The 18,770-nt window shown below is 43.9% G+C and overlaps 1 protein-coding gene across 1 annotated transcript in view; it reads right to left on the minus strand.

Annotated features, from left to right (window-relative positions):
• Positions 1–2,193: 2,193 nt before the first annotated feature.
• The window catches only part of LOC104498418 (uncharacterized protein KIAA1210-like), a gene marked incomplete at its 5' end in the record, with an annotated part of 26,685 nt that continues 10,108 nt past the window's right edge, over positions 2,194–18,770 (minus strand). Inside the window, 8 exons of the mRNA XM_010141796.1 lie at positions 2,194–2,366; positions 6,246–6,351; positions 7,010–7,127; positions 7,930–9,481; positions 10,083–10,185; positions 11,288–11,500; positions 15,474–15,539; positions 16,608–16,766. Of these exons, the coding sequence (XP_010140098.1) occupies positions 2,194–2,366; positions 6,246–6,351; positions 7,010–7,127; positions 7,930–9,481; positions 10,083–10,185; positions 11,288–11,500; positions 15,474–15,539; positions 16,608–16,766 (2,490 nt within the window). The remainder of the gene's footprint in view (positions 2,367–6,245; positions 6,352–7,009; positions 7,128–7,929; positions 9,482–10,082; positions 10,186–11,287; positions 11,501–15,473; positions 15,540–16,607; positions 16,767–18,770) is intronic.

Raw genomic sequence — 18,770 nt, forward strand, 5'->3', positions numbered from 1 at the left:
TCCAGAACAAAAGCAGAGCCATCAGCTCTCTGGTGATGTTGTAAACTTTGAAATTGCGAGATTTAGGAAAGTTCCTTAGTCTGACCAGCTGTGTTGATCAGTCCTAGGCCACGCAAAATCATCTCAAAACACGATCTATGCAGTATATCCATATATAGTCTATACTGACCAAAGACCTTTTTCCTTAACGAATGAGGGTCATCTATAATTCTTCTTTTCCCAGGAATTATATCATCACTGGCAACAGCATTTAATAGTAAACCAAATGTGGGAATGGAATACAAAAGGGGTTCCTTCAAGACAAGGATTACAAAAACATATATACATACCAAACACAAAAGACAGAAACAATATTAAGATCAAAAGCAAACACGGGGAAAGAGAGATTACGGTATCGTTTGCAGTGCTTTGGGTGAAGGATCACAGTCCACACTAATGAAAGAGAAGAGGCTTTGGTAAATATGGAAATCCACATATGTTACACCGGTCAGTAAGCTTGTGATGGGAGGGCAGCTGTACAAAACGTCAGGAATCAAAGCTGAGTATGTTCATTTACATCACACTCAAAAGTTTCAGAGAAGCAATTGTTTTCGTTCTTGGTAAGTGAAGATATGCTTCCTAAAACAAGTAGTAAAACAGGCGCGGATCACCCAGCCAATGTGAAATGGTTACTCTTTCTGGTGTCAGCACAAAATGAACAGTATCTGTAGTTTCAGTGACCCTACTTGGGTAAGTTTTCACCTATAAAAAAAAAAAATCACAGTCTAGCTCCTAATTAATACTGTTTTCAAATCGCAAGAGCTACTTACTAAATTCAGGCCAAGACTGAAATATTAAAGTCTTGCTTGAGCTTATCTGAAACCAAATTTTTTGCTTTGCAGTTAATCCTATCAATAGATAGTATGTTCCTTAAAAATGCCTAACAATTTCCCAGCTAAAAACTGTCCCTCCACCAAGTCAGCCTTCAAATTTTGCACTGACTGTAAACAAAAACTGCAAATAACGCGCAATGCTGCAAAATCTGAAAAGGACCAGTAAGTGCCACTGCCACTTAAGCCACCAACATCAGTTTACAAAGCTTTTTTTTTTTTTTTCAAATGTCTGCTTCCTTCAAAGTCAATACCAAAACTTCAGTCAGCTTAAGCAACTGCAAGGCCAGGCCCTGGGAGGACAATCCTTTCCCAGCTGCACATTCTTAGACTGGTGTTGAGATACTGGTTAAAGACTGACGAGGGAAGGAGAAAAGCAGATGCCCCCTTTAACACTAACATTAGATGCAACGGACTAAATACACATCCGCGTGAACATGGAGAGTAGGGTGGCATTTGTTGAAAACAAGATGCCACCTTCTAGGTAGCAAATAGTCCCCATCCCCAACACACTCTTTAAGAGAGACAGTTGGCTGAGGAATCTCACAAAAAATAAACCACTATTCACTATAATTAAAATACTCTTTTTTTTTTTTTTGTAGAATGCCCGAATTTTCCCAGATTTCCAAAGGTGTAACCCAGAGCAGAGCAAATACTAGAGTGTGGTGGGTTTCCAGTGCATGGGGGCGACAGGCGTGTGGCTCTGAGCCATTCCAGTGGGCATCCATGAGCAAAACACAAGAGCCACAGCACTGTGACTTCAAACCACCCAAAAGCCAGAACTACTCCAATTCATGATGCTCTTCAGACCTCACAGCTATCACGGCGTAGATCCATTAACAACCAGAAGCAAAGTCAGGCTGGCCGTCCCAGAGCGTTAGAGAAAGCAGAGTGATGACATCAATGCCCATGAGTCACGATGAGTCTGTGCCCAGCGTTAAATCTATTTCATATCATACATTAATCTCATAGCCAAAGCCACATTGCACAAAACACTGTATGGTCTGCAGAAACTTTAAAAACACATTTTGCAAAGGAAATGTTTCAAAAGCCTGAAGCGTGTCATCTTAGAACATCACTGCCAGATGCGTAAGGATGTAACAAACTGATCAAGTTCTCCTAGTATTTGGTAGTAGGAAATGCTCAGCTTCCTCTTACTTCAAATCAAGCTTGCGATGGCATTTCTTCAGTGAGTATTTACATACAACAGTCTGGTCAAAAGTTTTAAGGCTCTTATTTCTCAAAAAAGGGTCACAGTAAAGAAAGGATTACATGGAGTTAACACAGCTATTGGCAATACGAAGAAGGATGCTCAAGTCGTTTGCTATTGTACAATCTGGGGCATTTCACTCCAGGCTTTGGCTTTCTTCTTGGCCAGGGACAGCCACGGTGGCTCAGCAGGGCTGCACGGCGTCACTGGCAGGTCAGAGGAGTGTCTTGCTTCCTTTTCAACAGCAGAAATCACAGATGTTTCCTGAGCAATACGTCCAGCTTTACCTGCCAACAACAAGACATCCATCACTTATCAGAGGGATAGAGAGTTAAAAACTCAGTTTCTGCCAATAATATTTCCTTCTCCCTAAAGCAATTGTTTCACAGCCCGGAATATTTGTGGCTCAAAAATCAGTCAGAGGAATTGTTAAACTGGGTATCACGAGCACTGTCTGGTCCAGCTATGACAATGGCAAGCACTAGCTATTGCAATGGAAAAACTGACACTGAGCTGTTAGTGAATAATCTGTCCACAAAATAATCCCCTTCTCGGTCCCAACAGCAAATGTCTAAGACCTGAAAAGTGAGGCAATTCAAAATTCTTTAAGCACGTGGAGAATACAGCTCCGGGTATTTTTGTAATTCATATTCTTGGCTAACTCATTTCTTGATCTTTTCAAACTCCTAATTTCCACGATAATGCACAGCAATGAGTTCCACAGGCTAAATCTCCTCTGTAAGTGCAAGAAAATCTAGGAATAAGACTCCTGAGTATGCAGGAAACGGAAATAAAACACCTGTGAGGATCACCCCAGGCTTGCTGAGAGGCTTAAAGTAACTGGTGTGTGGTTTTCAACACTGAAAAGACTTCAAGGTTTTTTTTTAGTCTTCATTGCCAGCATAACTGTTGCTCCAGAAATACTATTAAATAGTAGGCAGGGATCAAACCAGGACTTCATGTTCTTGTAAGCCAAGAAGGTGGGATCCTGGTGGGGCTAGATGTTCTTCATGAGGTCTAACACAAGCCTGCCATCCTCACAAAGGGTGAAGGAATACAGGTAACACCCTTGTATGGTTATGGTTTGAGCTGCTATTTAGAAAAGGCCTCCTCCATCCATCTTGTTTGAAAATTTTCAAGTTTAATGTCTTCAGACAGCCTGGAATGGGGCTTCACAGGGTGCAGCTCTGAAGAGATGCAGCTCTCATTTCTCGAGACATGGTTCACAAGTCTTTCTACGTGTTGTTGTAGATGTAGCACATCTGGAAAGATGTGCTCTCTCCATCCAATTCAACCCAGGCAGTACTTCATTTCTGTGTGAAAGCCAAACTGAGAAAATTCAAACTTCTCCTCACACTTGGTTAGTCCGTGCGTGGCACCTGGCCGGCATGATGAGGCTGCTGTGCTCCAGCACAAGAACAGAGGCCACATGGGGACTCAAGCAATGGTAAGTACAAGGAGCTTGATCTTGCTTGTACTGAAATCGATAGAAAATGTCAATCAGCTCCATCAGTGACACTCCTGAGCAAAGCTGAAGAGGCTCCGCAGAGGGAGGGAGCTCTCTGGTCATTTAAAAATCCTGGTTCACCGGTACTTCTTGCAGGAGGCAAGCAATACTTAGGAATCCTGGAGGAAGTACAGTATCCATTAAAAACAGGCTGCGGCTCTACACACACAGCACATTTTTCAGAAGTATCTAAGGTGATGTGGAATTTAAGTGTGACTGAAATTTTTATTTTATAAATGAATTTTCACATGTTGGGAGACTTCCCTCTTTGTAATAAGCAAAAGTGAGTCTAAAGCCCTTTGCATGCTGCCAACAGCACAAGGTAAAACAAACCCCAAAACAGTGGCTCCTGCCTATTTGAGGGAAGACAGGCTTTGGGACAAACCTTACCCGGGTGAGGCTTAGGGTGAAGCGGGAGAGAGAAGAGGCAAGCTAAGTAATCTTCCCTTGGTTATGACATGGGCTGCCACGCAGCAGTAACAAAACAGTCACTCAGTGAAGTACAGACCCGATTTCTTGGAGCCCTCTTCCAAACTTAGCTGACCTTGAGCCGTCCCGGCTGTTCCTGTTGTGTGCAGGATGTAGGCACCGCACTGAAAACCTCAACCATCCATCGAGAAAACTGCTAACAGTTACCATAAGCCAAAAAGCACGATCCAAATTAGTAACTCCTCTGGGTATTACATCTAATTCTTTCCACCAGCAGCACCTTCGGCTAGACAAATTGCTGGCTGTGCTAACGGGAACCAAATCAGAGAGGAGCTTACATTTGGGATTCCCGATTTCCTACTCACGTGCTGACAGTGTTGAACATTTTCTAAACAATAGGAATTTTTACTTTAAGAGTGGCAGAGCTCTGGAACAGGCTGCCCGGAGAAGTTGTGGAGTCTCCTCTGGAAAGATTCAAAACCCATCTGGACACCATCCTGTGCAACCCGCTCTAGGAGACCCTGCTCTAGCAGGCGGGTTAGACCAGATGATCTCCAGAGGTTCCTTCCAGCCACCACCACCTGTGATTCTGGGGGTATGGTCTTCTGAGGAGCAGAGTGTTTTCCTTAAACATCAGCACTGGTCAGAGCTCTTTGCGATATTCAAGGAGTGGAAGGCTAGAATATGTCTATAAATGCTGTCCCCGGAGGGCAGGAAACAGCCACTGGATGTCAGGAAACTAGGCCAGTTCTTGGGAAGAGGTGATGCAGAAAAACTTGTCATTCTGCTGCAAGGACCACAAGTGGAAGTGCTAGTAAATAAGTACCAGTGTACTTCGGGGAGTTCTGAATTTCAGCTGAAGCCTGCTGGGCTGCCCAGGTTTAGAAATCCAATCTGTTTGTGCCAGCCTCTCAAACGAAGGCCTTCTGAGTAAAAATCCTGGCCTGTTTATGTTTCACCTCTCACTTTGCACCTAAAACTACAAGACAAAGCCGGCCTGTAACAGAATCCTTTTAAAAAAACTGCTGTATTGTAATCACACACACACAGAGCTAGGCTGGCAGCTGACATCAGAGCTTCTCTGGCGGTGCACACCCTCAGCTACCTGTAGTAAGGGAGAAAGTTTATTTTGTAGATTCAGAAATGGCCAACAGCTCCATAAACAGCCCTGCAGGGAGCAGGCACTGAGGCCCCCCTAAAGCCTCTCAAACAACAATTCTGGATGTCGGTGGATTATAAAGAGAAAGGGGCCAGGTGCGTGTGCTCTCTCTAGACAGCATCTCTGTCAGCAGCAGGAACCTGGGACGGAAAAGCCGCTGCTCTGACACAGCGGGGCATTTCTTCTCTTCTCAGGCAGTGTCTGATGTCAATCGCCTTTGGCTAGCACAACATGCTTTTACAGCTGAAGAACTGGCTTATCTATATCTGGCTGGAGCGTGTCTCTGAGGCTTGGCACCACACTGAGTAAGCAGGAAGCGATAAGCTGCAGCCCAGCAGAAGCCTTGGAAGAGGCATGTGAGTCACGATGTCTGAGTCACACTCCTCCCCAGCATCTTTCTTACGGAGACTCACAGCTAATGGGGCAGGAGAGGGACCGTCAAGCCTCTGTGTTCACCTGAGCGTGGAAATGACTTCCTAAGTTATTCTTGATATATGCTTATCTACTAAACACATCCAGCAATGGAAACTGCATGCACTCTGTAAACAACCTACGTTATTCTACACTTCACCACTCCTATTGTTAGGAAGTTACTTCCTAATGTCTAAGCTCAACCTCCTTCAGTGCATTTTAAGCTCACACAGGGCATAAAGACTAGTCTTGTCCTCTGCAGCAAGTTAAGTTGTCTTCTCTAGACTAAACAACTCCACTCCCATCAGCACGTCCTGGCTGTCTGGAGGGCTAGAAGACCTGACCTTTTTTGCTGCTCTCTTCTGAACACTCTCCAACTTCCACTGCTATTCTTTAGTACTGACCTTTGCCAGTAATAAATCACCACACTGTTCATATGCCATTCCATGAACTGGCAGTGAAGATAAAAATTCCTCACTTTCCTTCTCTGCTGAATGAGCAAGCCAATATGTTGACTTATACACAAACTACAGTCTGAACGGGCGTTATGTGAAGTGTGTGATTACCAAAAGGGCAGCTATCTCCCCCACCACCTGCCACCCACACCACTCACAGGTGCAAACTGTAGCCGCTATGTAAGGATGTAAAGAGAATAAATACCTGCTGCAGCAAACACACTGGTCTTCATCTGTGTTTTCTTGTCCTGAGAGCTCCAGCTGGAAGGCATATTCTTCTTCAGTACGTTCTCACTAGCAGAGATCCCTTGCTGCAAAAGGAGAGAAGAAAAGAGTGTAACTAAGACCCACTAGCCACAGGCACTCATAAAGCTCTCCCTGGCATCATCTCTAAACCTGACTGTGGAAGTGAAGCAAGGATGGTCGGGGACATCCTGTGGGAGGGAGAAGGCAAGAAGGAAGACAGCTGCTACAAATACAGGGTTACTTCACAGGCAGGCAAGTTGTCTTCTCTCCCTTAGAGATGGGGAATTGAAGAACTTGCCCAGGCTGCACAAGGAACTTGTGCAGGAGTCAGTGGAGAAGCCGGACTTTCAGCACACAGCCTCCAGGGCAGAGCGGTGAATGCAGCCTGTAGGTCACGAGCAGTGAGGAAGCCAGTGCAAGTCAAAGCAGCTCTTGGGACACAAAACCACATCCTGGGCAACAGGCAAGCTCTGAAAAGGTTCAGTTTTGAGTAGCACAAAGGAATATTTAGGAGGATCCACCTTCAAAACTAATACAGTAGAGTCACACACGTGTTTGCTCACTTGCATCACTTGTCTGTCTAAATACATTTTAGAGGCTGGGCCTGAAAATCTTTCTCCGAGTAGTACTCACAGCACGCCTCCCGTGAAGGTGCTATTAACAGTTTGCAAAAGCACCCAGGCCATCTGGTGCAGGATTCACACTCGTGCAACATTACTCTACCTCCTCTTGATCCACTTTGGTCACAGCCTGGTCTTCAGCTTTATGTTCTTTGGCAAGAGGGTGGTCCTGGAAACCCTTTTGTTTTAGTTTTGCCATGGAGACCCAAGCCGGTTCAGAGGAAGCAGGTTCCAAATATAGAGAGGAGACTTTTTCTACAAAAGAAGCATTTTTTAAGTAAAGGAATTTAGGTCAAGTCGGTCTAAAGCTAGTGTTTCGTGTTTTAAATCCTTCAGCATCTGTAATACCCTGTGAACACTGTGGAGATAAAATCACCCTCCCTGATGATTTCGTCCCTGGCAATAACTGTTTTTCTGTTTATTCTGGAGTTTTTGACCTGACTGCTTCCGTTTAAGTCAATGGCAGAACTCCCACTGACATCACTGTGAACCGGATTTTGCCTTTGAAACAACATCCTTACTCTGCAGATTAAACAAGTATGATAACTATTATTTTTTCATGTAGGCAGTAAAATACAGGCTGCCTGTTCACTTTTTAAATATTTTAAATGAAGTGATTGTAGAAAAAACAATAATCACACCTAATGCAAGTCCTAAGGTTTGAGCTGCTGCAATCTGGAAAATTCACTACAAAACAGCTGCAGGCTTTAAAAAGCTGTGTTAACACTCCAACTCTCTGCACAAGTAGCTCACACCAGAAATGTTTCAGAAGCCCTTAAGCTATTATTCTGCCGTTACTCTTGCTGGAACACACCGCTCATCAAGATAAGCCAAGAATTCTCTTGAGTGGCCAAATCATCAAGCCAATTAAATTATGGTGCCGATGAACTCAAGGCTGAATTTGGTCCTTGTCGAGACGATTTTTACTTTTTTCTTGCCACTCTGCCAAGGTTCTCACACAACCACTATTTTCTAGAATGTTTAGATGAAAAAATAACATAAATACCTGAAGGTTTATGACCATTTTGTTTCTTTGCCACTTCTTCTGATCTTGTCTTGGGAGGATTTTTGTCTTCTAGGAGATCTGGTTTTTTAACAAAAGATTTTGTGCTGACAGGAAGGCCCGCAGGTGGCTTCCCAGTGCCCACCGATTCCTGATCCTCCCTGACTGAGGCAGGAGAAGCAGTGGGAACAGCTGAGGGGATGGGCTTTGGAGACTCAGCACGGCTGTCATTCTGGTATTTTAGTAAAGAAGATGTTCTCCTTAGTCTCACCCCAAACGGGTTTTCAACATTTCGTGCTTCATGATCAGCCCACTCCACAGAAGAATTCAAATGCAAATCACTGTCAAATCTATCCGAGGTGGTTTTTGCTGATTCCTGGACGACTGCATCAAAACGTGTGTGTTCTTTTGTCGTTCCTTCAAACAACTCTGGCCTTATAGGGGACGTTGGGGAACTTCTGTTATAGGAATCTTCCTTTGAATTGGAACCCCCTGAGAGAGACCTTTGCCACGCTGGTGCAATGGTAAACCTGACTGGTTTAGCAGCAGCAGTCTTCAGCGGACTTCTGACACTCTCATCGGAAGGTCGGCGGTCTTCCACTGTTTTTCTGTGAGAAGCTGTACTGCTTATCTGGTACTCCTTACTGTCACCATCGGAAGGGATATTACTCTTCAAGGCAGCCAAACTGGAAGAGGCAAGACACGCAATGGAAAGTTTTTCAGAAATGCCTGATGGGTTGGGCTGCTGACCGCCTTGGTTACCCTTTGAAGCCAAATCAGCTTCTGCTTTAAAACTTACTTCTAATTTACCAGGAGGTAGCATGCAAGCTGCTTCCAAAACAGATGCAGCAGTGTCTATTTTTTTTTCTGCATTGCCTTTGGATGACTGAAATTCCATTATTTCACAAATTTCTTCGTCTTTTCTTATTGTTGAACTGTTTTCAGGCTTCAAAACAGCCACTGTCCTGATGTCAGAAGATGACTCTGAAACGGCTACCACAAGCTGTGAAGTGCTTGGTGCAGTACCTGAGACAGCGTGGCTGGAATGATTCTCAGTAGTACCCAAGCAGGCTTCTACTTTGCCGATAAACAGCAGATCACCCTTCTCCTGGTCTTCAATGTTTGGGTCCACAGAATTTACTGAGGAATTTTGTGCAACATCTGCCAACATATCTACGCCCTCTGTTTCCACACCATTGCTAAACAAGTCAGCTGCCAGTATGTCTGGAAAGACAACAGCTTCTCCTCCAATTTGCTGCAATTTTGGAAGGGCGGACATTCCAGTGTTGGTATTTTGCTGATGTAATTTCAATTCATCAGCAGAGTCATCTGAACAGTACGACGCTTTTGCAGCGTAGCGTTCCTCCAGGTTCACAGGAGAAGGCTCAGGTCTCAGAAGGGGCGCAGCTGCTTTATAGTGATGGCCCACATCTGTAAGGTATACACCCTCTTGCAGCAAAGCACAAGAGTCTTCTGCCAGAAGTGGGGAATCACAAGAGTCATGGGGAGCATCAGTGGCACCTTTCACACCCGGCGTCTCCTTAGAACCGCCTCCCACCTGGGCTGATAATTCTACATTAGACAGAGGAGAAGAGAGAGCACTTAAAGGTTACAATATAAGCACCATCTATATCAGTAATTCATTTCAGATGTTGCAGTCATTTAGCAGGGCACTGTTGTCTGATAAATAAGGATGTTAAAAGTGTATTTAGAAAGGATCTGTCCAAGTGAGGAGGCTAAGTCTGTAGTTTGACCATACCTAATCCCAGGAGTGACTGAAAGTTGTTGTTTGATTAAGGTGTACCAGATCAGTTGCCGTTTAGTTCTTTCCTGTGCATAGTCCTGGTTGTAAGACCACTATCCAGATCTCCCTAGACATTCCTTCATCTGTATGCCTAGAAAGGCTGTCTAGAATGACCTGGAAGATTTTCTGTATGTAAGCAGAACATCTCAGCATCAGGTAGCTTTACCTCAAAGTTCATCCCTTCAGCACCACTGTGCTGAGTGGAGTACATGACTTTTTCCATCATGTCACTTTAGCAGCCAGGATTGCTTTTATGATATAAAACCCAAAGATGCCTAGTTTGAAAGGACTTGCAATTCAAATAGGTCCTGTCAGCCTTATGTAGAAGAGTTCCAGCACCCAAAGCAGCAATACATAAGTCTTCGTTACCTTCCCAATCACTTTTGTGCTGGTCACTCTCAAGTAATTCTGTTGAATTTCTCTTCTTTTCTGGAGTTGCAGGAAGACATGCTTCATTTTCCAGCTGTTCCACCTAATGAGGTGCAGTAAGATCTTTTAATTAAAGAATAATGCACAAAAAAATCCATTTTATCCACACAGACATTTATGAATATTCAAAACATAGACACAACCACCCATCCTGTAATCTACCAACACCGTGGGTGACGTACTATTCCATTTAGGAAGCTAGAAATCATTCACATTTAAAATGTCAAAGGCAGCCCATTGATCTCTCTTGAATCTGTAACATTCTGGGCCTGACATATTCCGAGTGAACGACTACAGTTTTAAGACATGACCCAAGCTCCCTGGCGGCATAGAACAGGCCAAATCAGAGATGCTACTGTCACTTCTGGTACTTCTGACTGACACTCCATGATGAGCTTTTCTCCTTCAGCACTGTAACTGTACCAGCTGCAGCACAAAGAATGTCCAAGCAAGGATGCTGTAGGGCCCAAGTTTCTAAGAAACCCTCATTCTGTGTTACCTCATTCTGAATTTCCCCACCCCTCCCTGCTTTCTCATGGCAGGGCACTTCTAACTCCAGGACAGATTTTCAGGCACAATTCTCTGATGGGGAGGGGAGTGCGCAGTAGAGAAGCGTTACTCCTTATTTCTGTCACACTCCAGTTCAACAATCTTTTCTATCTGGTGAACTTCAGTGCGTTTCCTACAAGCCAGGATGAGAAGCATCTCATCCTGATTTCAGATCATCCACATTCAGAGCCAAATTCCCTCCCAAAGTCCTTCAGCCTTTCCTTTGACGTAACAAAGCATTAAGTTAAAGCTGATCTGAAATTGTTTGTAGAAATAGACTACGGTTTCTTTAAAACTGGAAACGAGCTTTTCAAACGACAGGAATGTTTTTACCAATAAAATGTAACCTGCAACTTTTTTGGCTAAATAAGGAAAAAACAAAGCTGCACTTTTCATCAGTTCCCATGATACTGAAGCTTTCTGTGTCTCTTTTGGTTGGTTGGCGGAAAATAGGTGGCTTCCCTTCTTCCAATGGAAGAACAAAAAAAGTAAAGGAAAGTGGAAATGAAAGGCAAAAAAAAATTAATATTAAAATAATAATTTAAAATTCACATGTATTTCCTCCTGCACAGTGATTCTTTGCAGAAAACGCTTACCTGGGCCATTTGCTGGTTTTTGTTGGTAAAGCCTTTCTGTTTCCGGGGGTTTATGGCAATCCTGTGCCTGGCAGCTGAGGTGTCCAGGCAGCCGAGGGGACTGGCAGGGATGGTGAAGTCAACGGGAAGGAAGCTACTGCCCCGTGAGCCGGAGGCCCCCACACTGGCAGAGCATGACGGACTGATGGGCCTGGAGGAAGCTCCAGAAGGTATCTGCAAAAGACAAAACCATCACTCCACATTTTGCTTGGCTCCCCCACACCTCTGAAACAATTCCTCTGTTAGCTCATTCCAGTTCAGAAGCCTGAAACAGCTGTAATTTTGGACATAAATGCTCACTTTAAAATGCATTCCTACAGTCTCTGCATAGAGATCACTCAATCCTGTGTGTTCGGCTGAATGTCACACAAAAGTGAGAAATACCTGGCTCTGCCTTTCTCACAGTAAGAGCCTCAGCTTGTTCCTCCCAGTTCCGATCTGAAAAGCCATTTGCAATATATCCATGCACCAGCAGGAGACACTGGTGCCGTTTTTATAGCTGCCTTTTCATCCCAAGAATGTGCCACATTGCGGGAATAGTTATTACAAAGCCACAACAGTTGCATGGATGCTTGCTCCTCGTCACGTCTATTCCTAAGAAAGTTACCATAGCCACTTCGCTGTTTTAATACCAGCTTTCCTAGGAAAATCAAACGCTTCTCTCCAAGCACCCCAGAACCATCTTCCAGACAGCGATGAGGATCTCACCCTCACAGCGATGCCGCTCTGGGGAAGCACAGAGCAGTCATCTTAGATTATACATCAAAATAAAAGCCTTACAGAAGTGTTTGCCGAGAAACCCCCAAACATGTTTTGAAACGTAGACCAGGCTTCCTGGAACATCTGCAAAATCTCACAGCCACACCAAACAACTTCATCCCGTATAACACACCTGCCGCTTCGGCTTTGGCTGTCGAGGGAGGTGAAACACGGCCATTTACCTGTGCTTGGCATTCAGATTTCAGTTCTGTTCAAGCTCAGGATATAATGCAGCACTGAAAATATGTCCGTTTTAAAGATAATGATAATGCAAAAATGATGAGAGGGATGGAGCACCTCTGCTATGGGGACAGGCTGCAAGACTTGGGGCTGTTCAGCCTGGAGAAGAGAAGGCTCCAGGGAGACCTTGGTGCAGCCTTTCAGTACTTAAAGGGGGCTGTAAGAAAGACGGGGACAGTTTTTAGCAGGTCCTGTTGCAACAGGACAGGACAAGGGGTGGTAGATGCTCCATCCCTGGAACCATTCCAGGTCAGGCTGGACAGGGCTCTGGGCAACCTGCTCTAGTTGAAGATGTCCCTGCGCACTGCAGCAGGGCTGGACTGGATGAGCTGTAAATGTCCCTTCCAACCCATCTGATGTCTTCCCATCCGATCTACAGAAATTGTCTAGGTACACTGCTTTGTGTTTCAGGTAGCTAAAATTAATTTCCTTATTCTCCATTAAAATTTTCAGTTCCTAGATCCAAAATAAAACACAGTAATGCATTCTGACAGATACAGACTCTTCTCATGAAAAATTTACACATGAATTACCAGAACTTGCAGAAATAGTAACATTTCATAGATACTCATTTCCATATACAAGTTCTTCTGCCTTTCAGTTATAAAGTTACAGTTGTGCTTATTTAATATAAAAACACCTGACACTAGTACCTGAGCTACTGCTGTAAATAAATGGAAAATTCCCTACTTCACTGAGGATCCAGGATTTTTTTTCTCTGCGCACTGGTATCTTCTCTCAGAAAGAGAGGAACGGACACAAGATTTCCGTATCAGTGTTTAGGCAGAAGATAGATTTGGTGGGTTTGGTTACTGGGTAGATGCAGGAGCCTGCACAAGGAGAACGCTGCATCTAGGAGGCCAGTTTCCTCAAGAGCGTGTCAAAGCCCAGTCCTCACCTCCACAAGCTGAGACTCTGTCCTGCTTTTAATCAGTCTGGATTACAGATGCAACAAGAAGTCGGAATTCCATAAAGGCTCTCTGGCAAGGGCAGGGTAATGCTGGTCAACGTCTCTGTGGACTCACTTGCTGCTTGCTTTCGGTGACAGCCTGACATGTGGCTTTAGATTACTCAGAAAGTGGGTATTTATAATGTGGAAGGCACTGAGAAGTTCCATGGGTGACACATCAGGGTTTCACACACAGGTGACAGCAGCGTGAAGCTCCTGGAAATCCCAGAGAAGCAGCCCAGGGCAAAGAAATGAAGTAACTGTCATCTGCAGCAAGATCAATACACCAGGAAAATGTAAAGCACTAACTGTGTGTAACTTCAGATTGCTTGGGATCAAATCCTCTTCTTTCTTTACTAAATACACAACACTGTTAAATGGTATCACTGCTGCAGATTTCTTGGTGCACAATTTTCCTCATCTTTGGGATGAGGTTATTCAGTTTAACAACTTGTGTTCTACAAGTTCAAATCCTAGTATTACTAAATAGTTCCGAAAGCTACTGAAAAAAGATTATTATTTAGGTTTTTTATTTTGGATAAACATATTGGCAAGATTTCTGCTAAGCCAAGCTGCTGACTACGAGAAATGTTTGGGTGAAGGACATACACAGTACCGCAGCCAGCTTCCCAGTGAGCTGGGGAGAAGGAAGAGCCTTTAAGTGGGGAATTCTGAGCTATACAGAAGATAGAAGAACTATTTCTCCTGCCCCTGTCTTTCTTTCTCAGAGAGGATGAGATTGGAAGAGCTCAAAGACTTCAGTACTGGAGAGAAAAGGGCTTTTTACGCTGTAAGGAAAAAGCAGTATGCAGGCTTACAAAAGGGAGCATTTTAGTCAAAATATAAAGGGGGTCATGAGCTAATAAAATGTACATTGAAGATAAAATATACACAAGAAGTTATTAAAACAACGACAACCCAAGTTACCGAGCTCACTCAGGCCTCTACAGCCGTGTAGTCTACTAGTAGTCTACTACAAGGGGCAGGTAATTGCTTTATCTTTCTACGCCTAAAGCAAAAGATCTAGGAATGACTGTGCAAGAGAGTGTCTGATCTCAACCACAGACAGGAAAGTTGAGCTGCTCTTGCCCAAATGTTGCTCTCTCCCTTCTCAAGGGCTGACCAACGAAAAGAGTTAAAGGAAAAGCTTCCTTAGCAGTGAGGCTGGCACTGTTTGACCCTCAAGATGCTGCCCTGGCCCTCTTCATCGGCAAGGAAACCTGGCTACCTGCCCTTTACTTGTGGGCTATTCTGTTTCACAAAGGGTTAAATCGTGACTCAAACAGGAATTCGGACGGGAGGACTGCAAAGCTTGGGCCAAAACGGCCAGTAGCTGTTCCGGACCCATAAATATTCCCCTTCTCAGATACAAGGCAGGTTCCTTTGCTCATGCAATTGCAAGGGCTATCCCATGAACTGAATCATCTCTGCTGGAGTGGTGGCTGCCTTCGTCACTGGCACCGAACACCCCAGCGACGTAACCGTGGTCTGACTGGTCCTTCAGACATTACATTAACACTGGAGAAAGGCAATATAAGCAAACCTTGCAGACCTGTCTTGGAAGTGTGAAATGGGCAGAAACTCAACTCAGGGACAGTCACAGGGAAGGACCCCTCTCCAAAAATATGACCTCTGTAAATTTTTCCAAGCTGGTCAAGGAATAGGCTGTGTCGGTCTGACAGCAGAACCTGCTGCTTCTGATGGTCACTTATCATCCAAAAAACCCATTAAAATTAACACAGACCTCTTCCCGTGGAATAGCTGACATCAGAAAGAGCTGTTCCTGCCATTATTTCCCATGGTAAGAGAGATGGAGGGCATTGCTCACAAGCCACCGCTGATGACAGGCAGATATTACTGCCCTTGGGTACTGGGGACATGGGACTTCAAGTGGAATTTAAGTGCTTTGCTTTGTCCAACCTTCTGTTGTGTGAGTTTACAGATTCAGACCATGTCACAGAGCTGACCATGCTGTTCACACAATCCACTTACCAGCAGATTCCTGCCTCTCTGCTTGCGTCTTATTCAAAACTCTGTGAAAGGTACATTTTCAGTATCATTTGCATCACTCTGGACTGTTCATTAATTGTTTGCTAGGATACACTGTACCCAAGGAAAAAAAAATTATTGTACGGCTGCATACAGACACCACACATGCTGTCTCAGGCAAGTTTATTAGCAGGAAAAGTAGCTATTTACCTGTTCATCTTCACTGTCTGTCCCGCCTAAACTCAAAGAGCTATGACGCTGAACAGGGTTGGAGGACTGTGGGATGAAATAAGGAAGAGGGTAAGTCAAGGGAAGTATCACATCGAATTATCTGGGACTGGATATCTAGTGCTAATTATGAGAAAACAAGAGGAAAGATAAAGGAAGGGTTACTGAGTCCATGCCTCACAGAGTAGGTTTCATTTTGTTCACTGGGGATCAAACATACAAGTAGGGGAGATTTACCCTGCTATGAGATATGCCAGGAAGGTTGCCTGCATGAGGCAATACATTTTATAAAGTTATTTTGGCCTCTTGTTTTAAGATCTTCTAATTTACAAATGCTCACGTGTTCACTCAAGTCCCAAATCACCCATCTGCTGCGAGAAGGCAACTCCTAAGAAAGACGATAACCCAAATCCCCTCCGAGGCCCACCGGGATCTGTTCTCCTCAGACTCACACGATGGTCACTTTTCTGTCAGTTCAAGTAATATTGCCCTGGTTTTGAGGTATTTCATTCCAAACCCAGTAATTGGTTAAGATTCCCTTGCAGTCCCCATTATTTCTGTTCTTCCTCACTAGCTTTAAAACACCCAAAACCTCTCCCCTTTTCACAGGCGCAGGACACTGCTGATCTCTCCAGCTCTTTGAAGACTTGCAAAGTTCGGCTGTGCAGCGTGAGCACCTCAGCTTGTTCTCAGACGGGAGGTGGAACAGCCACAGTACCACAGCGCTCACCCGTGAATAACTGACTTTTTATGCTTCCTGCCACACAGACCTGCCAGGAGAGACTGCCTTGCCCAAAGGCACTGAGAGTTGTCACATCAGCTGAATTTCTCTCCTTCTTCCCTAATGATATAGGTCACAACTGCCCCAGCACCAGTCTACATAAAAGCATAGAGAATTGTACCCAGAGGGGGTATTTTGTCACTCTGAGGGGTACCACTTCCCAGGTACCCCTGGGAAGAGTGACAAGTCCTCAATCCACCTGGGTAATTTGTCCTAATTCTGACTGATCTGCACCATCAGATTTTATCACAAGCAAGCAGAAAGGTCTTGCCCTTCTCCAAGCAGATTTTGTTTTTTCTGTTCAGGTGGTCACTAAAGTGACACGACAATTATACCTTGCTTGGAGAATCTGTCAAAACTTCATGAAGGGTTGAAATTTCAGGAGGACTTCTAGGTAAACCATCATCTTCTGAAATAGCACCTGCATCTTCCAGTTTCTTTCCAGTTATAACAAGAGCAGGTGATCCAAGTCTGATGTTGTGCTGCAACTGAAGCTGTGGTTGAAAAGAAATTTAGAATGTGGACCTTCAATGGCATTATTTATCAGGGACATTTGGGACACTTTTACCCCAGTTGTTCCCATTAGGCACACAAGAATCTCCCAGTGAACAGAAATACTTGATGAAACAGAACTATTTACAGAAAATAGCCATTACTAAAATTTTATTTAGTTACTTTCATCAAGGACCCACGATTCGAACTGGCTTTGGTACAAAACTAAAATCAAAATCAGTTTCATTCAGTAAGTTACCAAAGACAAAAAATTCCTCCATTCCGGAAAAATTACAGCAATTTAACTCAGTTTAAATGTAAAACTTAAAAATCCCTAGATTTAAGTATTCTTTAAACAATTAAATGTATCTGGATATCCCAAACAGTCACCCAAAGTCAGTCAGCAGTTCCCAGCCCCAGGATTATGTAGTCACCTTTCCTTCACAGAGCTCTTCCAAATACTGAGAGCTTGTCACCACACTTTCCCATGCCAGGAACTGAGTCCCACATTTATACAGAGACAATTTAATTCAATTTCTGGTCCACCCTAACTAACTGCTTGTTCGTTTTCCCCAGCATCACACCCTCGTCCTGTCTACAGCAAGAATGATAAGGGCAGCCAGGAACAAGTTTGTTTGTAAAGGAGTATGGGGATTCTTTTCCAAGATTGCACAAAAGAACGCTCGGGCAGGCCCTGACCCTAGAAAAATAAAACGACATCTGCGACCTCACAAGCTGCCAGATGTTCCCTCAAACGAAAAAAGTTCAGATCGCAGAAAACACCATGACTACAATTCTTGGCTTAGGTCTGCCGGCTATGTCAAAGCTGGAATAGAAACAAGTCTGAACAGAAACTTTGTCCTTAACTAAAAACATCTCAGTCGAATATTCCCAAGATAAACATGCAGACCTGGTTTTTTCTGTTTATTTGCTTATTAAACCAGATGGGGAAATTCTGGCCTAATTCTGCGCTCTTCTGCAAGCTATGCTTGCATTTCTGTCTCTGTAAAAGAGATCTAAAGAGCTGCCATTCTTATTCAGCAAGATTCACTTGGAAGCTAATTCCTGTAGAGTGAACAGCCACACTTGATAGCATGATGCTACCAGTCCCTTCAACCCACCAGTCCCCCAGCTCAAACAGCTTTCTTGCTCTCTCACCCACAACAATCAAAGAAGTATCACCAATTCCTCTGATGACAGACTGCACAAAGATTGCAGTATCTGGGCAAACGAGACACACAGCATATTTGTGCACTTCATGGGAAAGAAAATACAGAAAGGCAATTTTGCTTTTCTCTTTTCACAACTTCCCATCTTTGATTTATTAAATTCATTACTTGTAAACAGCAAAGTCTTGTGGAGGAAAGTCTGAATTTACAGTCTGTCTTCTACTGGTAGATGTTAATTTACATTGCTAAGAAAATAACAGCTTTTATTAGAGCTTGGCTTTTATTCTGACAAGAGCCAAGCTCACAGAAAAAGGCTGTCTTTTATGGCTATAAAAATAGTGCTGGGAGTATTATGTTACCATGCAGGATGATGGATGGATGAAGAGAGGGCACAGTGGACTGGAGATAGCATGAAAAGGGCTTTATTTCCAAACAAAATTCTGTCATATATAAACATGACTTCTCCTGCTACTCCTATTGTTATACAAAATACACCCTGAATTGAAGCTTAGCCTGTTTTGCAGTCTTACAGAGCAACAAGTCCCTCTGTGCATCTTCTATTACTTAACATGTGATGCAATTGTGTTTTGCAACATGAAGCTCACACTGAGCAGGGGAAGAATTTCAATGGCTTTTGGCTGCCTTATCAACGGTTTGTTTTCAGTCTCTGGAAAAACCTTAAACTTTTATCTCAGTGCTCTGAGCTAGGCAGTTATTTAAGTGCAATTAATATAACCAACAGCTGATAAGGGAGTTGCTGCGGAGGGTTCAGTATGTTCCTTGGAAGAGGAAATGACCTAGCAGAATACAGTATCCTTTGCTGGCAGAGATCGGAAG

The sequence above is a fragment of the Buceros rhinoceros genome, unplaced genomic scaffold (genome assembly GCF_000710305.1).
Source record: "Buceros rhinoceros silvestris isolate BGI_N320 unplaced genomic scaffold, ASM71030v1 scaffold3468, whole genome shotgun sequence".
Lineage (NCBI taxonomy): Eukaryota > Metazoa > Chordata > Aves > Bucerotiformes > Bucerotidae > Buceros > Buceros rhinoceros.